We start from the raw sequence: 17029 nt of genomic DNA, 5'->3' as shown, positions 1-17029 counted from the left end.
ATTGATACAATAGCAGAATTATCTGTTGGTATGTGAAAACAGATGGATAAAAAAAACACCTACCTTTGACCACCTACCTTTCCAAGTGTTACAGATGGCATCTAAATAATGTCACGATATGTATGGAAAATGTGGAATCAGAACTCACTTAAAAGAAGCAGAACTCCTGGATATCAGCAAACTGGTACACGTGCTAAATAAAATAAAGTAAGGCCATCGTCCAGTGACAACTTTTATTGAAAACTATAAACACAGTACAGCATGTATAAAGTACCCTGTGCAGATAGATACCAGTGTATGCCTAGTATTTCTTCTTGAAAATGCACATGTCCAATCTTTAGCGTTTCCAGTACATCAGGTTTCAAAACTATTTTACAAACAAACCAAATGCAGAAACATTTAATATGAGTGAAATGAGTCTTATGGACAGGCTTAAGAAGAAAACACAAACAGAATTTATCTTTTAAAAAAGCAGAAAAAGTACTTAAATTTTCTGTAGAGTATAATCTTAAAGTGGATGAACTGATATTTTCTTTTTGCCCGACAACAATTTGCTCCCTAAATACACAATGCTTTTTATGGATTTCTTTTTTTTTTTTCTTTTTTTTTTTTATGCCTGAGTAAATGTATGTCAGTATTGCACATTGGTGGGCGCTAATGGTTTGCTTATAAAAAAAATAAAAAAATGAAATGAAATGACCAGGATCCATATTTATCAAGCATCCAAAGGGAGGAGATTTTTCCTACCCCACCCAAAACATTTGAAATGAAGGTGTAGAGGTTTTTGTTTTTGGTCCTGCTTTTAGCTGTAGAAACAAGAATGAGTTTCCTGAAAGTGGTGAACGATGGGATCAGGATCATTTAAATCACTGTTGTAGCCAAGGCACATTCATATTTAGTCGTAATGACCGTATCACTGAAAAACTGACTCAGCGGCGGAGCGCCTGAGTTGAACTAAAGTGATTACAAAGCGGGGTTGTTGTTTTGTTGAAGCGTTAAATTAAACTATGATTTAACTGCTTCGCTAAAGGATGCAACTGTGACTACAAAGATTTAAACTTCGCAGCTCCACAGATCTAAAAGGAGAACCTCTAGAAGCTGGAAGCGGACGCAGGAGGTCCGAGTTCGTGTTCCTCCCGACTCCCAGCTGGATTCTGAGTGAGATGCTTGTTAAGTATAGGCCCAGACGGCTTCTAAAAAAAAAAAAAAAATCCCTTTTAAAAGTCATGAACACGTGGAAATTCTCAAAACACACCAAAATGAATGGAAAAGAGAATCCAGAACGTTTTGTGCACATGAAAACTATCAAAGAAATGGAAGAATATTTATAGTGATGTTGGTAGAGAGAGGCCATCGTCATCTTCCCAGCTGAGTCTCCTGTAAAAACACCCCGTGACCCCTTGGACCTCTTTTTCTATACAAGCCTTTATGTTCATCGGTTTGGCTAGAAGGTTCTATATCGACAAATATATAACAAAACTTGCAGGCAAAAATAGTTAAGTTTCAATAGAAACACCCTTTTTTTTCCTGAAAATACAGCAGTATCTGAAATAATCCTCTTAATAATGTTTTTACTGTCCCAGTTTTCTGAATTATACATCAGGAAGCTCTTTTGCCTACAAACAGAAAAAAATAACTATCTACAAACTTTGTAAACAGACCTGTTTTTTTTTCTTTCAAAAAACATAAATAACTCAATATTAACAGCCAATAAAGCAGAAATAGGTTTTGAATGAGAAGGGCCAAAGAAATAAATATACAACACCCTTCAGATAAAGAGAAGTCAACAGTTCTTTCAGAATCTTACAAGCCCCGATCCTCGCGGCCAGAGGACCTCACCTTCTCAATTCAAATAACAGCAATAATATTAGAGTAATAAAAACAGGTCACTTTCAATCCGAGTTTATTTATCCGCCCCCCACCCCCCGCTTGCAACTCAGAGGGAGGGGGGGGAGGGGTAATAAAAATAAAAAAATTACCAAGGAGGGTGTAACGAAGACCCAGTTCCTGGTGTTGCAGCAGGGTATTAACAAGAACCAACAGAGAAAAACTAAAGAAAAAAAAAATAGAGGGAGAGAGAGAGAGAAATCAAAGAATCCACACCAAGCCGTACATTCCGACGAATGTTTGCTGTTCTTTCAGTTCAGCCCAAGCCAAGCTCACACAAGACTCCACTCTCTGTCCAGACCTCTGTTCACTCCTCTGCCAGTGTTCGGCCGTTTGAGCAGAGCTTTCTGGTGGCGGGGTGAGAAAACGGGTGCAGCCGTGTGGAGCTGGGTCAGATCAAAGGGAGGTCTCAAGGCTGTGTAGCGGGCTCCCTGGGGCTGACGGGGTTCCTGATTTGGGGCACTCCGGGAAGAGGTGGTTGCTGCTTTCGACGGCGTTATTGTTCTGGTTTTGGGTGGGGGCGGCGGGCGGGTTGGTGTCGTCGGGCAAGGGCGAGGGCGAGGGCGGAGAGGCATTGGGCAGGCTGTCAGAGTTGCGCTTGGTGGGGGCGTCGTCCTCCGCGTCCGTGTCGTCAATGAGGGGGATGTGGGGTTCCGAGTCCTCTATCCGGAACTCGGGGTGGGTCATGAAGTTGTGGATCGACGTCCGCGCCTCGTGCTTCTCCAGCCCCTCATAGAGGGAGATGGAGTTGCGGAATGCCTTCACCACTCGGATCTGGAGGAAGGGACAGGAAGAGGCACGTCTTTAGTCGCGCTGCGTACCGACGCAGACTCAAGTCAACTCCTGGACCAACGCCCCGGGTTAGAACAAACTCAGAACGGAAGGTTTTAATGTCTCGGTAATAAGGTGAGTTTTAGGGACTTTGAAAACCAAATCTGTGAAGGAGGAGTATCTCAAGACACGTGCACGTGAAATTTCAAAGACTGGTTGTTCTCACTCAATGTTAGGGAAAGAACTTCTTAATGTTAGTTCATTTAAATTAAGGTAATATTTGATGAAAACTTTATGTCCATCTATTTTACTAGTGTTTCTTTAAGGCCAGTTTACAGCAGACACTTATTTTTTCATAATTACTTTTTTTTTTTTTTTTTTTTTTTAAATAGACTAGCTGGTGATTTGTAGTGTCTAATTTTTACCTTGCAGTCAGTCGTAAAAATGAAAACTCCAATCAGTAAACGTACCACATGTAAGTGCTAACTTGTGCCGACAACCTTCTTCTGTGCGGAAGTCGCTACTGAAAGTAGATTCTACCTGTTGAAGCCGATGCATTTGGGAAGTTTGGCTGCTTCCTAGAAATCTCTGAAACAAGATATGTTCTCCAAGGAATACTTACAGTTCACTGCTGGTGTTGACAGTGGTGGTAATATCCATAGTAAGATGCTAAGGGCGTCAGCCTCTCAATGATGTTGTCTTTATATTAAAATAATGGTAAAATTTATTGAGCTGTAAAGCTGTGCAATGCCATATTTTCTCAATGTAATGTGCCCTCTGCTGGCAATATAAATACTGTGACTAAAATGCTTCTGTACAGCTTCAGATATCGAATATAACAGGATCAATTTCTATGCTTTGAGACATGCTAAAAATATATATTTTTTGGGAGCCAAAGAGAGTAACTGAGATATTCTAACTGTATTAGTGGCATTTCTTCAAAAAAAAAACAAAAAAAAACAACTAAACAGATAGAGATAGCTGAGATTTGAGAAAATCTGTTTCATTTTACCATAAGGATTCCATCTGGAAGGCAGTTTAACGTTTACTAATCCAATAGAAAAAAATGTTTGTGACTTTAGAAAAGAAATCTTAATCTGCTCAAATCAGGCAAATTCTCTTAGAGAAGTCATCGATGGCCAATGGCCGCTGCAGTAACATGTCGGAATGTAATCCATCTTCTTGCACAGAGACAACAAAGCTGTGTGTTTTTAGATATAGGTAAAATAACTCTGAGAATACCTCAACTTTGTTGTGATACGTGAGAAACTACAGCACTGTTAAAGATTTTTCTAGAGCAAGACATGAATTTAATATAAAAATTCACCCTCTAAAGATAGCTTTTTCTAAATTTACTGTAGTATTATTTTCAGAAATCTCTTGCTTGGAGGTTTGCTTCATTTGACCAGGAAAGGAGAGGACTGTTCATCATTGTTGGGCATGCTTATTAAAGAGCAAAGAGTCAGACAGGAAGAGAACTAAAGGACAGAGAGATAGATGAAGAGTAGAGAGAAAGACAGAAGAGAGAAAAACAAGTGGTGGTCAGTTGTAGCTTATGTTTGTGGAGGGAAAACAAAGAAGCTGCAGCAGCCAAGCATGTCTACAAGCTCGTGTACAAGTCGAGAACAGCACAAAGAGGAGAAAACTCACAAACGAGACCAGAGACTTTTAACCCATGCAGAGAGCAGCGCTACCTTTATTTCAATGGCAGTAAACCTTTGAGTATAGCCCATGACACATTTCACAGTATCTAAGGAAGAATACGCGGGAAGTCAGTGGAGTTCAAAGATCACTTTGGCCAAACTTTGCCATACAGGACACATTCCATCACAAAAGTATTCACTTAAAGACAAAGAGAATATCTGTAAGGAAGAGTTTGGGAATAAAAACGCTGTTGATCTGTTGGAGTTCCCCCTAAAACAATGGGGTGGGAAAAAAAAAACTGTTAATTTTGAGGGTTACTGTTTCACATTCAACTGTGCGTTAATTCCCTGAGGATGCTTTTATGACATGTGCAAGATATTTAAAACTCCACAGATGGTGAGAAGGTCTTCGTGGTTAGATCTGAAAGAGAAAAAGTCTAGGAGTCAGTGAGAGGAAAAGCCTTGCAAGGGCCTTTGGAAGTGGTGCCATCAAACAACAAAGATCCAGTTTCAACATAAAGAAGCAGATGAAAAGAGGCTGGACGTCTATTCTAGTACACTGCTGTGAAAAAGTGCATCACCCTTACAAATAGTTTTTATTTTATTGGACAAATTTTACATTTCTAATAAAAAAAAAAAATCTTGACCTTCATCGGGTTGTTCAGGCTCAAAAACGGAATGTTGCCGAATTGAAGCAATACTCAAGGTAATAAAGATTCATTGCCTGTTAATGCTGCCAAGGGTGGTACAAACACTTATTAGGTTTAGAAGGAAATTCAATTTCCAGATTCGGCCAGTTTGGTTTAGATAGTTTTTTTTCTTCCTCTCTTAGGAAAACAACGAAACAATTTCAAAAACAACCTCTCCATGTATTCTGCTTGATTTAGGTCGGACAAAAAAAAAAAAAAAAAAAAAAAGGGGGGGCGGGCAAATACGAATGCATCCCAAACAACAACAACAAACTTTCTCCTAATAGCTTCATTTGACTGAACATTCAATCTGACTTCAATCTTTTCCACAGCATCGCCAGTCGGAAAGAAAGGGATCATTATTTAACCACTGACTGATGAGAAATCCACTGGAACTTGATCAGATTTCTAAAGTTTCCGTGTCATGGGTGTTTCTCTGTTGTTTAGCTCGTGATCATGGGCATATACTCAAAACATTTACCCAACCAGGGACTAGAGAGCTGCGACAAAGACCCATGACTGTTACGAAGGCACAGAGCAGACTGAGGCAGCCGCAGACAAACCTGCTCAATTCTGGATATAATCTTTGTAATAATTTTTTTTAAAAATCAACAAAAATATACACAAACCCCCCTCAACCCCCACCACCGTTCACCACCGGATAACAGTGAAAGGTTTCCATTTCTCAGACCCAAGCAGAAGCAGAACAGAAAACAGGATGGCACAGATAAAAAAACACCTTGACGCTTGAAGCGACCTGGTTACAGAGGACATTTATATACGGTAGAGTTATCAAAGCAGTATGGAGGATGTAGATTGGTGTCATTTGGATTAAACGTAGGGGAACATTGGGGGGAAGTATGAGAGTGTAAAAGTTGAACATTAGGCAAGAAAAAGAGAGGAAGGGAAAGATGTTAGAAGAAGAAAACAAAACAAAACAAAAAAAAAGAAGAAAAGTCTCATGCACTAAAGGAGAACACGCACTCACACCCCACAGTGGCAGAAGCGGAGTTGGCAGCAGTGGCAGTAGTGGTAGTAGTAGAAAAGGCTACATGTGTAGGGCTAGAAACATTGGTTACATCGTGCTGTTGTTGGCTGGAGTTGGAGGCCTGCCGCCTTAGAGCCCCCTGAAAGGAAGTTCCACTCTGGAACGCACTCACAACATCCATCTGCAAAGAATCAGACAGCGTGACAGGAGAAAGCCCAGAGGGAAATAAAACAACACAGCCAGAGGAGGCAGAGGAGAGGGAGAAGAGAAAGAAGAAAAAATAAATAAAGAAAAGGCAGCAGAAACCAGAGAATATATGTCACTTTGAAATTGGACTTGGATATAGTGAGAAAAGGAAGTGATCGGGTTTGAAGGCACTGATCGGAGGAAACCCGTGATGCAAAAATCTGATCGGAATTTCACTCTTTTTCTCTCTGTGGAAGCCTTTCATCCGTTCCAATGCGCACTGCTCCACTGTGATTTCCGTCCACACTGATCAGGACCTCCCACAGTAGTTGAGCTTACAGCGAATGAACTCTGTTTCAGTCCGAAATAGGCGCAACAAAATTTGCGGAAGCTCAAAAAGCAGAAAAGAATTAAAAAGGAGGGATCTTTACTTTCTTTAAGAATGCAGAGAGAAGGAACGTGACGCAGATTTAAGCTGGAAGAGCAACAGAGTTAAATGGTTTATGGCTTATAACTCCCAAGGTGTGGGGGGTGTGTAACATGCAGGCAGATGTAACAACGACTACCTGAGTTTGGATCCGATTGAGCCCTCGAAACCAGAGGATCTGGCCTCGGCGCAGCTCCCGCTCGGCGTGGTCAATCTCATCTACGTCGTCCAACTCCTCCAGCTCGTATTCGGGGATTTCGTCCTTCTGGGTGCCGTGACCTGCTGTTTTTAGAAATTTTAAGCGACTCGTGGGTATTGAGGAGATGATCTGGAAAGAAGAAAGTGGAAAAAAAAAAGAAAGAACATTTGGGAGTTGGTTTTATTCTTGATAAGACGGTTCTTTCGTACAAGTGAAACATGCCGTAAAACCTAAAACGGGGGGGAAAAAAATGCAGCTGATAACACGGGGCAAAGTCAAACATCACATGAAAAGCAGAAGTGGAAAAATACTTTTTTTCCCAATGAAAGTTTCTGCATAATGCAGGTGAAAGGCATCAGTCCGTGTAGAGGGATAAATAATTCACACAAAACATATCTATAGTATGGAAAAAGCACTTTCAGCTGTTCAGACAGGCAGTTTCATGCTTATTCAATTTTTACATAGTTAAAAAGAAGCAGGAAAATAAACTATGCTGGTGGTTGCAACATGAAAAATTGGAAATTTAGTAGCATTTTTGCCCTTTAATCGTTTTTCACTATGACTGCAAAGATAATTGTTTTGATAGATGTTCTGAACCAGTGAACACATTCGATGCTCCCCAATGTATCTTAATCATGTAACATATTTAATTAGACTGTAAAAACCATTCACATCCAGCAGGCTCAACACTAGGGGGCAGTGTAACAGCACATATGTTGCTAGAACGAAGGCGAAAGACTGCTATTGTCCTACCTGTCCCCAGAGCAAGGAACCAAAGCCTAAGAATGTGCACCACAGCCACTGGTCCAAGGTCAAAGCCACACAGCTGAACGGTTTCCCTCCAATTTGCACTATAAGTATCTAGAAGAGCAGAATCAAAACAGAATTATTTTTTGCATGTACAAGTGGAGTTTCTCGTATGGAACAAAACCACAGAAGTCTACCGTCTGGTTTCACCTGAATGATAAATGTGCCGAAGACTATACTGCAGAAGATGGGGTTGTTGAAAACGCCCTCAAACACGTTCCGCTCCCCATGGATTTTGCGGGCGTTGATTTCGTTGAAAAGCTGCATCAAGACGAAGGTGTTGAAAACTATAGTGTAGTGTTCGGAGGGCGGGGCGTGGAGAGGGGTGTTTCTGCCGCTGTCGATGTTAAACAACTTCTCTCCTGCAAGACGGGAAAAAAGGGTTTTTTATTAAGGGACAAAAGGAATCTTACAAATTCAGAATGAAAAGAGCTTCTTACCGACAAAAAGCAGCGTGAAGATGGTGATTAGCTGGTACACGGCGTGACCCAGAATGTTCTTCATCATGGTGCGGGATATTAGAGGCTTGTTGCGGCCGTACGGCTTCCTCAGCAGCAAGGCTTCTGTTGGCGGCTCGGTGGCCAAAGCCAACGACGCGAATGTGTCCATAATCAGGTTCACCCACAACATCTGAACTGCTTTCAGGGGAGAATCCTAGCAGCAGAGAAGGAAGGGCGGAAACAGGAAGTCATCCTTATAGTTCATAACATGCAGTGGGTTTGGAAAGTGTTCACTGTACTTTCATTTTTTCCACATTTTATGCTAAAGCCCGATTCCAGATTGCATTATGTTCATCTCTTTCCTGTTCTACAAACATACCCCATCATGACAACATGCACCAAAAAAAATTGTTTAAATGTTTTTAAAATAAAGACACAAAAAAAAGAAGAAAAAAGATTCTCATAAGTATTTAATGCCTTTTCTTAATACTGTATTGAAGCTCAAAATTTTGCCATTTCCTCTGATCATACTACAGATGTCTCTACAGTGAAATGGAATACGTCTGTGGTGAATTCAGCTGATTGGCACTGATTTGGAAAGACACACATCTGTGTATGTAAGGCCCCACAAAACTTCCACAGTAGCAGCATTTCCATTAACCACAGAAATGTGAAAATTGAAATCGCAAAAATAAACAAACAAGTTTTTCCTGAAAAAGGTTCTGTGCTAAGTGAAGTGGTTTTTCAGCCATATTGGAAACACTTTTCACATCAGTCAAGTCACGTGATCAACAGCCGGATGGTACTACTGGCAAAAACGACAAAGAAGATGACAGGAAGTAGTAAGAAGATGGTTGTTTTTCCAACCTCCACTGCAAAGGGAGAAGTGCCAAGCCAAACGAGATGCCTCTTAGTCAAAGTAAAAATTTGGAATCAAAGTGAATGGGAGAAAAGCCCAGACTGTGCTGTAAGCGAGATCTGAATCGAATAGAACAGTGCAGAAAAACAATGGCCAGGCTGGTCTCATTAACAAAGTGGTTTACCTGTGTGATGCAGGCTCCTGTAAACGCTACGATGACGGCCACGACGTTGACGGTCAGCTGGAACTGAAGGAACTTGGAGATGCTGTCGTAGACATTCCGTCCCCACATGACGGCTTTAACAATGCTGGAAAAGTTGTCGTCGGTCAGAATGATGTCTGACGCTTCCTTCGCCACGTCTGTCCCGGCGATGCCCTGAAAACAACAAGAGGGAAAAGATTTGTGTGTGTTTTTTTTTTTAAATATGTTTACAGTTTGTTTATAAGGATAACATGAAAATGTTTAAAACAAAGAAATGCTCACCATTGCAAAGCCAACATCAGCTTTCTTCAAGGCAGGACCGTCATTCGTACCGTCGCCTGTCACTGCAACTACCTGCCTCTGCTCTGCTATTGTGCTGTCAATTATCCCTAAAGGAAAGAAATGAACACCATTCAAAACAAACAAGCCAAAAATGATAAAACCGTTTTAGATGCACTTATACATTTAAACCGCCACTACCTTTAACTAAGGTGTGTTTATCCGTGGGAGACGACCGAGCCAGAACTCTGAGTTTGGGCCAGATTTTGTCAATACGCTCTTGTTCAATCTGAGAAGGTGAAGAATAAAGTTTCAATACAATTTCTCAGCAGCTACTGGTGGAATTTCTGAAGCCAGAGTCGTTTATCACGGCCCCACCTCTCCTCTTTCGTTGCGTATTCTGCGGTTGAACTCTTTTCCATCCAGGCAGAGGAAATCATCTCCTGGATTTAGGATCCCACACTTGGAGGCGATGGCACGCGCCGTGTTGATGTTGTCCCCGGTCACCATTCTCACCGTGATGCCAGCGCGCTGGCATTTCTTGATCGCGTCCGGGACCTGAAGGAGGTGCACACACACAAAAAATGGAGCCGTTCAGTCGGGGGGGTTAAAATCCCGACGATAAAACTGATATTGAATCCATCTTGGTCTACACATCTTGCATCATTTCCGACAAGAACACCTGACGTGCAAAAATATACAGAAAGCCAAGCACTTAAAGAGACATTACAAAGTCCACATTAGTCTCTTTGCCTCACTCAGGCAAAACAGTTTTAAAAAGCGCTGACCCTCATTTTCCTTTCTTAGAAAGCCTGAGCGGCCGGCAGAAGAAACCCCGCCGAGCTGCCGGTTTGATTCCAACCAAGTCTTTGTCACGTGGTCAAATTGCAAAGCAGATCTTCTCTCCCATCATCACCTTTCCAAGACTATTCAGGCTGCAGACGAGGGATTGGGAAATATGCCAACATTTCAGCAGCATCAACACTGGCCTTTGCGACGGGCCAGATATGTTCAGAGCCTTACACACGTTTTCACACCCTTGAACTCTTTCAGGTTTTATTTTGTGTACAACTTAAGTGGAAGGAAATGATGTTTTCTAAACATAATTGCACTAGCTGAGAATTTTACAAAAAATTATATACATTTTGCTTTTAAGATAAAAATAAAAACATTTCTGTAAATATGTTCTACCCAAAACTCAAGCAGCTTAGTTTCAGCTTCAAATTCTGTACAAAAAAAATCTTATTGAGCACCACTGCTATCCATTTATTAACCAGTTATCAAGAAAATAATCAATAGATTAGCCCTTCACTGTATTGATGTTATGCACAAATGGCTGATCTTTTCATGTTGATGCTAAAAGATTTTTTAGCTGCTAATGAATCCTTTGCAACAAATGATCAAGTGTGCTCTAAGGTACCGTTTGATGCATTTTAGGCAATAAAATGTCAATGTTCTTATTTAAAAATAAATTGTTTATTTGCACATTTTAATGTAATTATAATATTGCATAAAATGGATTACATAAAAACTCTGCATAATGTGCCAATTTTTATATCCGATTAATTGTCAGAATAATCAATAGATTAATGAATAACTGAAATCTTTAGTTGCAGCCCTAAACTGCCCTTTTTCTGCTGTGCAAAAGAATCTCAGGTGGCTTTGACTCTGGACTTTAACTAGGCCATTATGACATTTTGCTTTAATCTCTAAGATTCTACTGTAGCGCCAGCACGCGTCATTACCTCTGGTCTCACAGGGTCCTCAATGCCCACCACGCAGATGCAGGTCAATCCGGTGAGAATGTCAGTTTCATTGTCCCAGTCAGGCTGACCCTCAGAGGTGGGAAAGTCTCTGTATGCCAGGCAGATGGTCCTGAGACCTTCCGAAGCCATCGGCTCGATGACTTTCTTCACCATGTCGTCCCTGTCCCGCGGGCGGAAGACCTTCGACTCGCCATTCGCTGTCACAATTTTATAGCACCTGGAAAAAATGGAATAAAGACGCGAATGTTGGGAGTTCACATGAAACAGAAGTGATCCAGATTGAATAAAGATTAGAGGAAACAGAAAAGGCGACATTTCAGTAGTGTGCTGCAGTAATTCGGTGGAACACTAAGCCTTCTGTGGGTTAAAAAGGAGCCTGCTTGATTAAGAGGCTTACGGAGCTGTTACCGGCTCCTTTTCTCACTGCTTAGTTTAAGTAAAAGGTTTGGGTGTTATACACTTGAACTTCTTGGCTGCTTATGCTATTACACATAATTTAGTGAAAAGTCTGGCCAACCGTGGCACTGAAACAACTTTCACATCAATAGAAAAACCTACAGGCAACATGGCCGACACCAGAAAAGAAAAAGGTTTTACTTTTTAAGGAGAATTTCCGAGGCTCCTTTGCTGAACATCCGAAAGCTGCCGTCTGCCATCTTTAGCACAGTGCTCATGGATTTCCGCACCGAGTTGAAGGTGTAGACCTTGTAGAATTTCTCCTCAGGGATTTCAGCGCGGATGGCCTGATAGTCCCGCTTCAGGTCATTAGAGAAACCGAGCAAGGCACACTCCGTTTTGTTGCCCACCTGACGGGGCAGACCCCCTTCTTTTTCTGGAGGCTGGGGAAAAGAAATACAAGAAAGAAACTACAAGTTATGTTTCGAGATCTAGTTACTCACACTATAGTTTACAAATAGGGTACTTTTTTGATTTCTTTTATTATTTTAAACACGCCTACCAAGATATTAGTAGTGTAGGCGGAATTAACTGCTATGCCCAGGACCAGCACGTCTAGAATTGAGGTGGGGACGTCTTCTGGCTTAGGGATCTTCCTGAAGTGCTTGTCAGCAATATAGGCCTGGACCACGGCCATTCTGTTCATGGTGAGAGTTCCAGTTTTGTCCGAACAAATGGCTGTAGCGTTACCCATCGTCTCGCAAGCATCCAAATGTCTCACGAGGTTGTTGTCTGCCATCATTTTCTGTAAGAGGAAGGAGGAAAATCTTACGATCTCTGTCGGGAAACAAAGGCGATCACAGCACGACTTAAAGGTATCAGTTAGCAGCGTCTCGACAGTCTGGCCTGCTTGCTTTAATAAGGGTGTGTGTAAGCTGGTCAAGCACTGATTAAAGGTCACTTGGCAGAATTTACCTTGACGGAGTACGCTAGGGAGATGGTTACGGCAAGCGGCAGGCCTTCTGGAACAGCCACCACCAGAACGGTCACACCAATGATAAAGAATTTCACAAAAAACTGAATGTAAATGGGTGTGCAGTCCTTGACCCAAGGCAGGCCCTGGAACCAGAACGTGTCCACCACAAACAGCACCACCAGGATGATGACTGTAATGGCCGACATAAGCAGCCCTGCGGAGAAATCAAAGCCCAATCACATGCAGATCTACAGTTGAACATTGTCTGAGACAAAAATATTTTTTATTTTCTTTACTCACCTCCCTTTCCTATTTGCACAGCTAGTTTGGTTAATTTTCCTTGGAGAACAGACTTTTCTTTCTTTGGCACGCTGGTTTTTTTCTTCTCCTCTGCATCAGCTCCTTCATCGCTGTTGAGAGGCTGCATTTCCATAGCAGCACCATCCTGTTCTTTTGCTGCAGCAAAGCATACAAAGCAAACAGATTAAAGCAGACCTGTAATGGACCGAACTGTGCCGTCATAAACACAGTGCAAGCAGCAGAATTTGGTATGCATATAGATGAACTCTGTCGACATCAAACATTCAAAGTTTAATGTGGAATAATCAAATTATTATTTTTTGGTCTTCTCTGAACTTGTAATAAAAGTCTGTCCGATTTGCTGCCTTAAAACCACAGAGAAAAACACAACAAGTAACAGCAACTGGAAGCAACAAAATGTTGAGTGCTAGAATATTTATTAATGTCAAACTCAAAACACGTCATAATTGATGTATTTTAAACCAATTTGTAATTTTTTTCATTAAAAAGCTGAACCAAAAAACTACAGTATATGTAAAGAAATAGGAGCACAGGCAAGCTGTGACAACCACTATATAAAATTTTGTGTCTTTAAATCATGAAATGAAGAAAGCAAAATCATAAAATGACCCGCTCATTAATAATTAGTAATGTGAAATGAGTAATGTAATTTACTGAATGTATTCAACATGCTTCACTTATAAACTCGAAGAAACAGATTCAATACAATTATCAAAATAGTACATTTGCTTCAATACTTGTCTTGAAAATAGTTAAAGCATTTATCAATTAAATTCAAAGTGGCACAGTGCTTGGGGGAAAAAACAGTATGCTGTGGAAAGCCAGGATGTTTTCTCCTAAAGGTAACACTGGCAAAAAGTAAACAACTAGTGTTGTGGCTGCATTCCTTGGAAGAAGAAGCTGTTTTTAAAAATATGTTAAAAATATGTTACTACTACATGCAGCAGTCAAAATGGAAGAATGACAAAATATTTAAACTTAAAACACTTTTTTTTTTTTTTTATCATTGAGAATTCCTGTTGAGAAGTCTTTTACAGCTGATCCGAGTTGTTTTCAGAAGCACAAAGCGCTCATACGTAATTCACCAAAGGCTCTTTTTAATGTATTCCACCGTAGACAGTAACCTGGCACTGGATTTGACTGTATGCATTAGAAGCACAGCGGTGGTGCAGCTGCTGTGCACTCTGGCTTCCTCTGCACTCACACGGTGGCTGTAATCTCAGTCTAAAGGATTACTGTTGGTTCCTGGCAGGGAGAGGGAATCTGTGCACCGCGGAGCAGTGCCAGGGTTCTGGTCACAAACTGATCATAAAGTCCCAGCAGGGCTAGATAGGCTGGGTTGCTATCTGAATTAGCAGAAAACAGCCTAGATATCATTGCTTTAAATCTACAACTGCATTAGTGGAGTTCTTACAATTTGCCTACTGAAGAGTTTAGCTTAAAAAAAGAAAAAAAAAATCATGAGGGACAACTTGAAGAGAGAGACATGGGTGGGAAAGCAGATGTTCTGGCCCCAAAATTGTTGCAAGGCTTTAATCTCTTCATCACTAATCGCTATAACTGGATTCAATAGCACCTGCTGCTCAAAGCACAATGTGCCAGGGAAGGACGAGGGAAGGGAGAGGGGAGGGCCAGACGCTACACCGGACAGCCCAGAACAGCCCGTACCGACTTCACCCTGACACAGCGTCCCGCAAAAAAAAATAAAATAAGACTGCATAAAAACAGTCGGAGCCAAATTAACGGCATGGCTTTGTTGATATGAGGCAATCAACCAGCATTTGTGGGTATGAAGCATACCTTTCTTTCGATTTTCCACTGATCCATCTTTTTTCTTGTCTAATGGGGATAAAGGGAAATGGGATGAAAGCGGAACGGGTGGGGTGGGGTGTTGGGGTTGGGAGAATAGGGTGGAATGGGGAGGGAGGGGATAAAGAGATCATTAACGAATCAAAAACACATTTATATCACTTCTGAGTCAGGTTTCCAACATTATATTATATCCTGAACGCCATTCATTTTAGAGGTGAAAGTGCAGTGCTTACAAAGCCCTACATGTTTAATATTATTGAGAAGCCATACTGTGTGGTGAAGAAAAAACAAAAAAAACCTGAATGTTGATCCGTTAATACGGCTGCTGTAACTCAGACTTTATGATATGCATTTCTCTAGCTCCATCTAGATATCCTGTAACTGTCGATTATTGATGATTCACATTTGACTAAAATACGTTTTTGTCCAATTAATAAAATGCAAGTTTTTAAGTAGAGTAAATTGTCTGGTGAGAGAAATCAGACAATGTTTAACTTCATCAACCAGGAGGTATTTTGAAAATTCCATCAGTCTGATGAACTGATGATTATCATAAATAACATTTAGATCAATTATTTTAACTTGTATTAAAAGAATTAATGAATAAAAAAAAATATCGAATAACATAATACAAAAATTGTGATGAAAAAAAAAAAGTTAAATAAAATAGAAATTATGGGATTAATTTATTTTGGGATTTTTGCTTCCCACTTGTCCCCCTCATTTTCCCAGTTATCCCTCTGAGGGAAGAGGGTTAGCACCCTCTGGTAGCCCCCAATTTGAAAAACACCGGGTTAAAAAACTAAAAACAAAAAGGTGACATTATCAAGAAGGCCACAAACTTTTTTTCTGCTTTTTCTTCTCCTCCTTTTCCTTTTTCTCCTCATCATCATCTTCGTCGTCATCCTCGCCAGCCCCAAGCAAAGTGAAGATAATCCCGGTTTGTGAGTTCACACCGACAGCAGTGACCAACATTTTCCCTGAGCCTTCCATTACATGAGTGCCTTTAAACAGAAAACAAAGTATCAGTAAAAGCATCAAAGGTAAAAACAGTAGACCATTGGCAACAGTTTTTGTTGTGCCTCTGGCTGATTTTATTCATTTAAATACACTTTTTACAGTCTCATCGTTTGACTTTGCTTTTTTCTTTAATTTGGGCACAAATGTTAAGCTGAAGTCTTATTTAGAAACTTCTTTAGCTGGGCTTTTATGTGACAAATTAAGCTGCACATGGAAAAATAAAAATAAATCAATAAATGCAGGTTTTAAAATGGGGCTAATAAATACAAATAATGATCCAGAAAGAAAATGCTGCTAATGCATAAACCCGGCAAACCTTTAATCAAAGTCATTTCAATCAAACAGCCATTTTCATTTGTGCCGATTGAAACGAAGAACTAAAACGCTGCAACTGTGTAGCAGCTCCAAATTCCTCTGGAGATTTTTATTCATGTATTCAAAAAAGGAAGACATCATATGATGTAGGTCAGAAGAACGTAAATAAATTCAGTCTTTTCCTACTTTTGTGAAACCTAAAATGCATTTGAGAAAAGCTTTATATGCGCTCATACAGTCAATGTCAACTGGGGTTTCAACTGAGACAAAATGAAGCAAAATTTGTGGCATTAGTAACCAACAGCTTAGAGCCAATTACATTCAGACAGGATAGAAACACTAATTCACTCTATTTTAACAAGTCTTTAAATGATACAGGCCTTCTCAATGAAACATACACTGCATGCCATAAAAATTCTCATACTGATATGTTTTTCCCCCAATCTTAGCCTCAACTGTGAAATAGCCTATGGAAACTATTTTAATTAATAGCTTTGCCCATTTCTCATTTTAGCTGATACTTTAGGAAGGTTTACTCTAATAAACATTGTAGCCCTTTGTTACCATATTGGTACAGTCATAGTAAAAAGTGTAAAAAAATTATATAGTTAATCCCCTATAAACAAACACTGTGATTAGTGTCATTTTGCACAGCAAACCATTGTGAGCACGCAAAACAAGTGAACCATGTTAAAATATATTTTGATTCAATAATATCTGTGGTGTGTAATATCTGTGGTGTGATTTCAAGGAGACCAGATGATTCAGAAAGTTTGTTTTTCTTAAGATCAATACGTCTTATCAACAGAACGTTTAAAAACTGCTAGTGTTTTCATATTTTGTGAACTTTTTCACATTACGTTTTGCTTTTCAGCCAAACATTTCAAAGTGCATTATGTTAATTTTCAAGGTTGTGAATAATTAAAGTGGAAGGGAAAACAAACATAGATGCTGCAGAATGTTTTACAAATCAAAGTTAGAAATATATTCAGTGCATATATAATCAGTCTGCTTTGGTTAGGTTGAAACACACTGAAAGCTGCGAC

The 17029-nt window shown here is 40.2% G+C and overlaps 1 protein-coding gene across 7 annotated transcripts in view; it reads right to left on the bottom strand.

The window, feature by feature from the left end:
• Positions 1 to 219: 219 nt before the first annotated feature.
• Positions 220 to 17029, bottom strand: part of atp2b1a (ATPase plasma membrane Ca2+ transporting 1a) — a 44069-nt gene continuing 27259 nt past the window's right edge. For 2 of the 7 annotated variants that reach the window (XM_008400654.2, XM_017302849.2), the window contains exons 6-22: positions 15491 to 15652; positions 14637 to 14675; positions 12816 to 12971; positions 12515 to 12729; positions 12102 to 12344; positions 11741 to 11982; positions 11123 to 11360; positions 9756 to 9935; positions 9579 to 9666; positions 9381 to 9487; positions 9081 to 9272; positions 8038 to 8251; positions 7748 to 7959; positions 7544 to 7651; positions 6731 to 6919; positions 6070 to 6159; positions 220 to 2661 (exon numbers count right to left, since the gene is read on the bottom strand). In XM_008400654.2, the coding sequence (XP_008398876.1) occupies positions 2284 to 2661; positions 6070 to 6159; positions 6731 to 6919; positions 7544 to 7651; positions 7748 to 7959; positions 8038 to 8251; positions 9081 to 9272; positions 9381 to 9487; positions 9579 to 9666; positions 9756 to 9935; positions 11123 to 11360; positions 11741 to 11982; positions 12102 to 12344; positions 12515 to 12729; positions 12816 to 12971; positions 14637 to 14675; positions 15491 to 15652 (3053 nt within the window). In that variant the 3' untranslated portion in view covers positions 220 to 2283. Of the gene's footprint in view, positions 2662 to 5978; positions 6160 to 6730; positions 6920 to 7543; positions 7652 to 7747; positions 7960 to 8037; positions 8252 to 9080; positions 9273 to 9380; positions 9488 to 9578; positions 9667 to 9755; positions 9936 to 11122; positions 11361 to 11740; positions 11983 to 12101; positions 12345 to 12514; positions 12730 to 12815; positions 12972 to 14636; positions 14676 to 15490; positions 15653 to 17029 lie in introns of all 7 variants that reach the window. The other 5 variants (XM_081603826.1, XM_008400658.2, XM_008400657.2 and 2 more) reach the window with 5 other exon arrangements.

This window comes from Poecilia reticulata, chromosome 23 (assembly GCF_904066995.2).
Source record: "Poecilia reticulata chromosome 23, P_reticulata-male-v2, whole genome shotgun sequence".
Taxonomy (NCBI): domain Eukaryota; kingdom Metazoa; phylum Chordata; class Actinopteri; order Cyprinodontiformes; family Poeciliidae; genus Poecilia; species Poecilia reticulata.
Note: the sequence above shows the minus strand (reverse complement) of the source record. Positions and strands in the feature narration are given on the sequence as shown.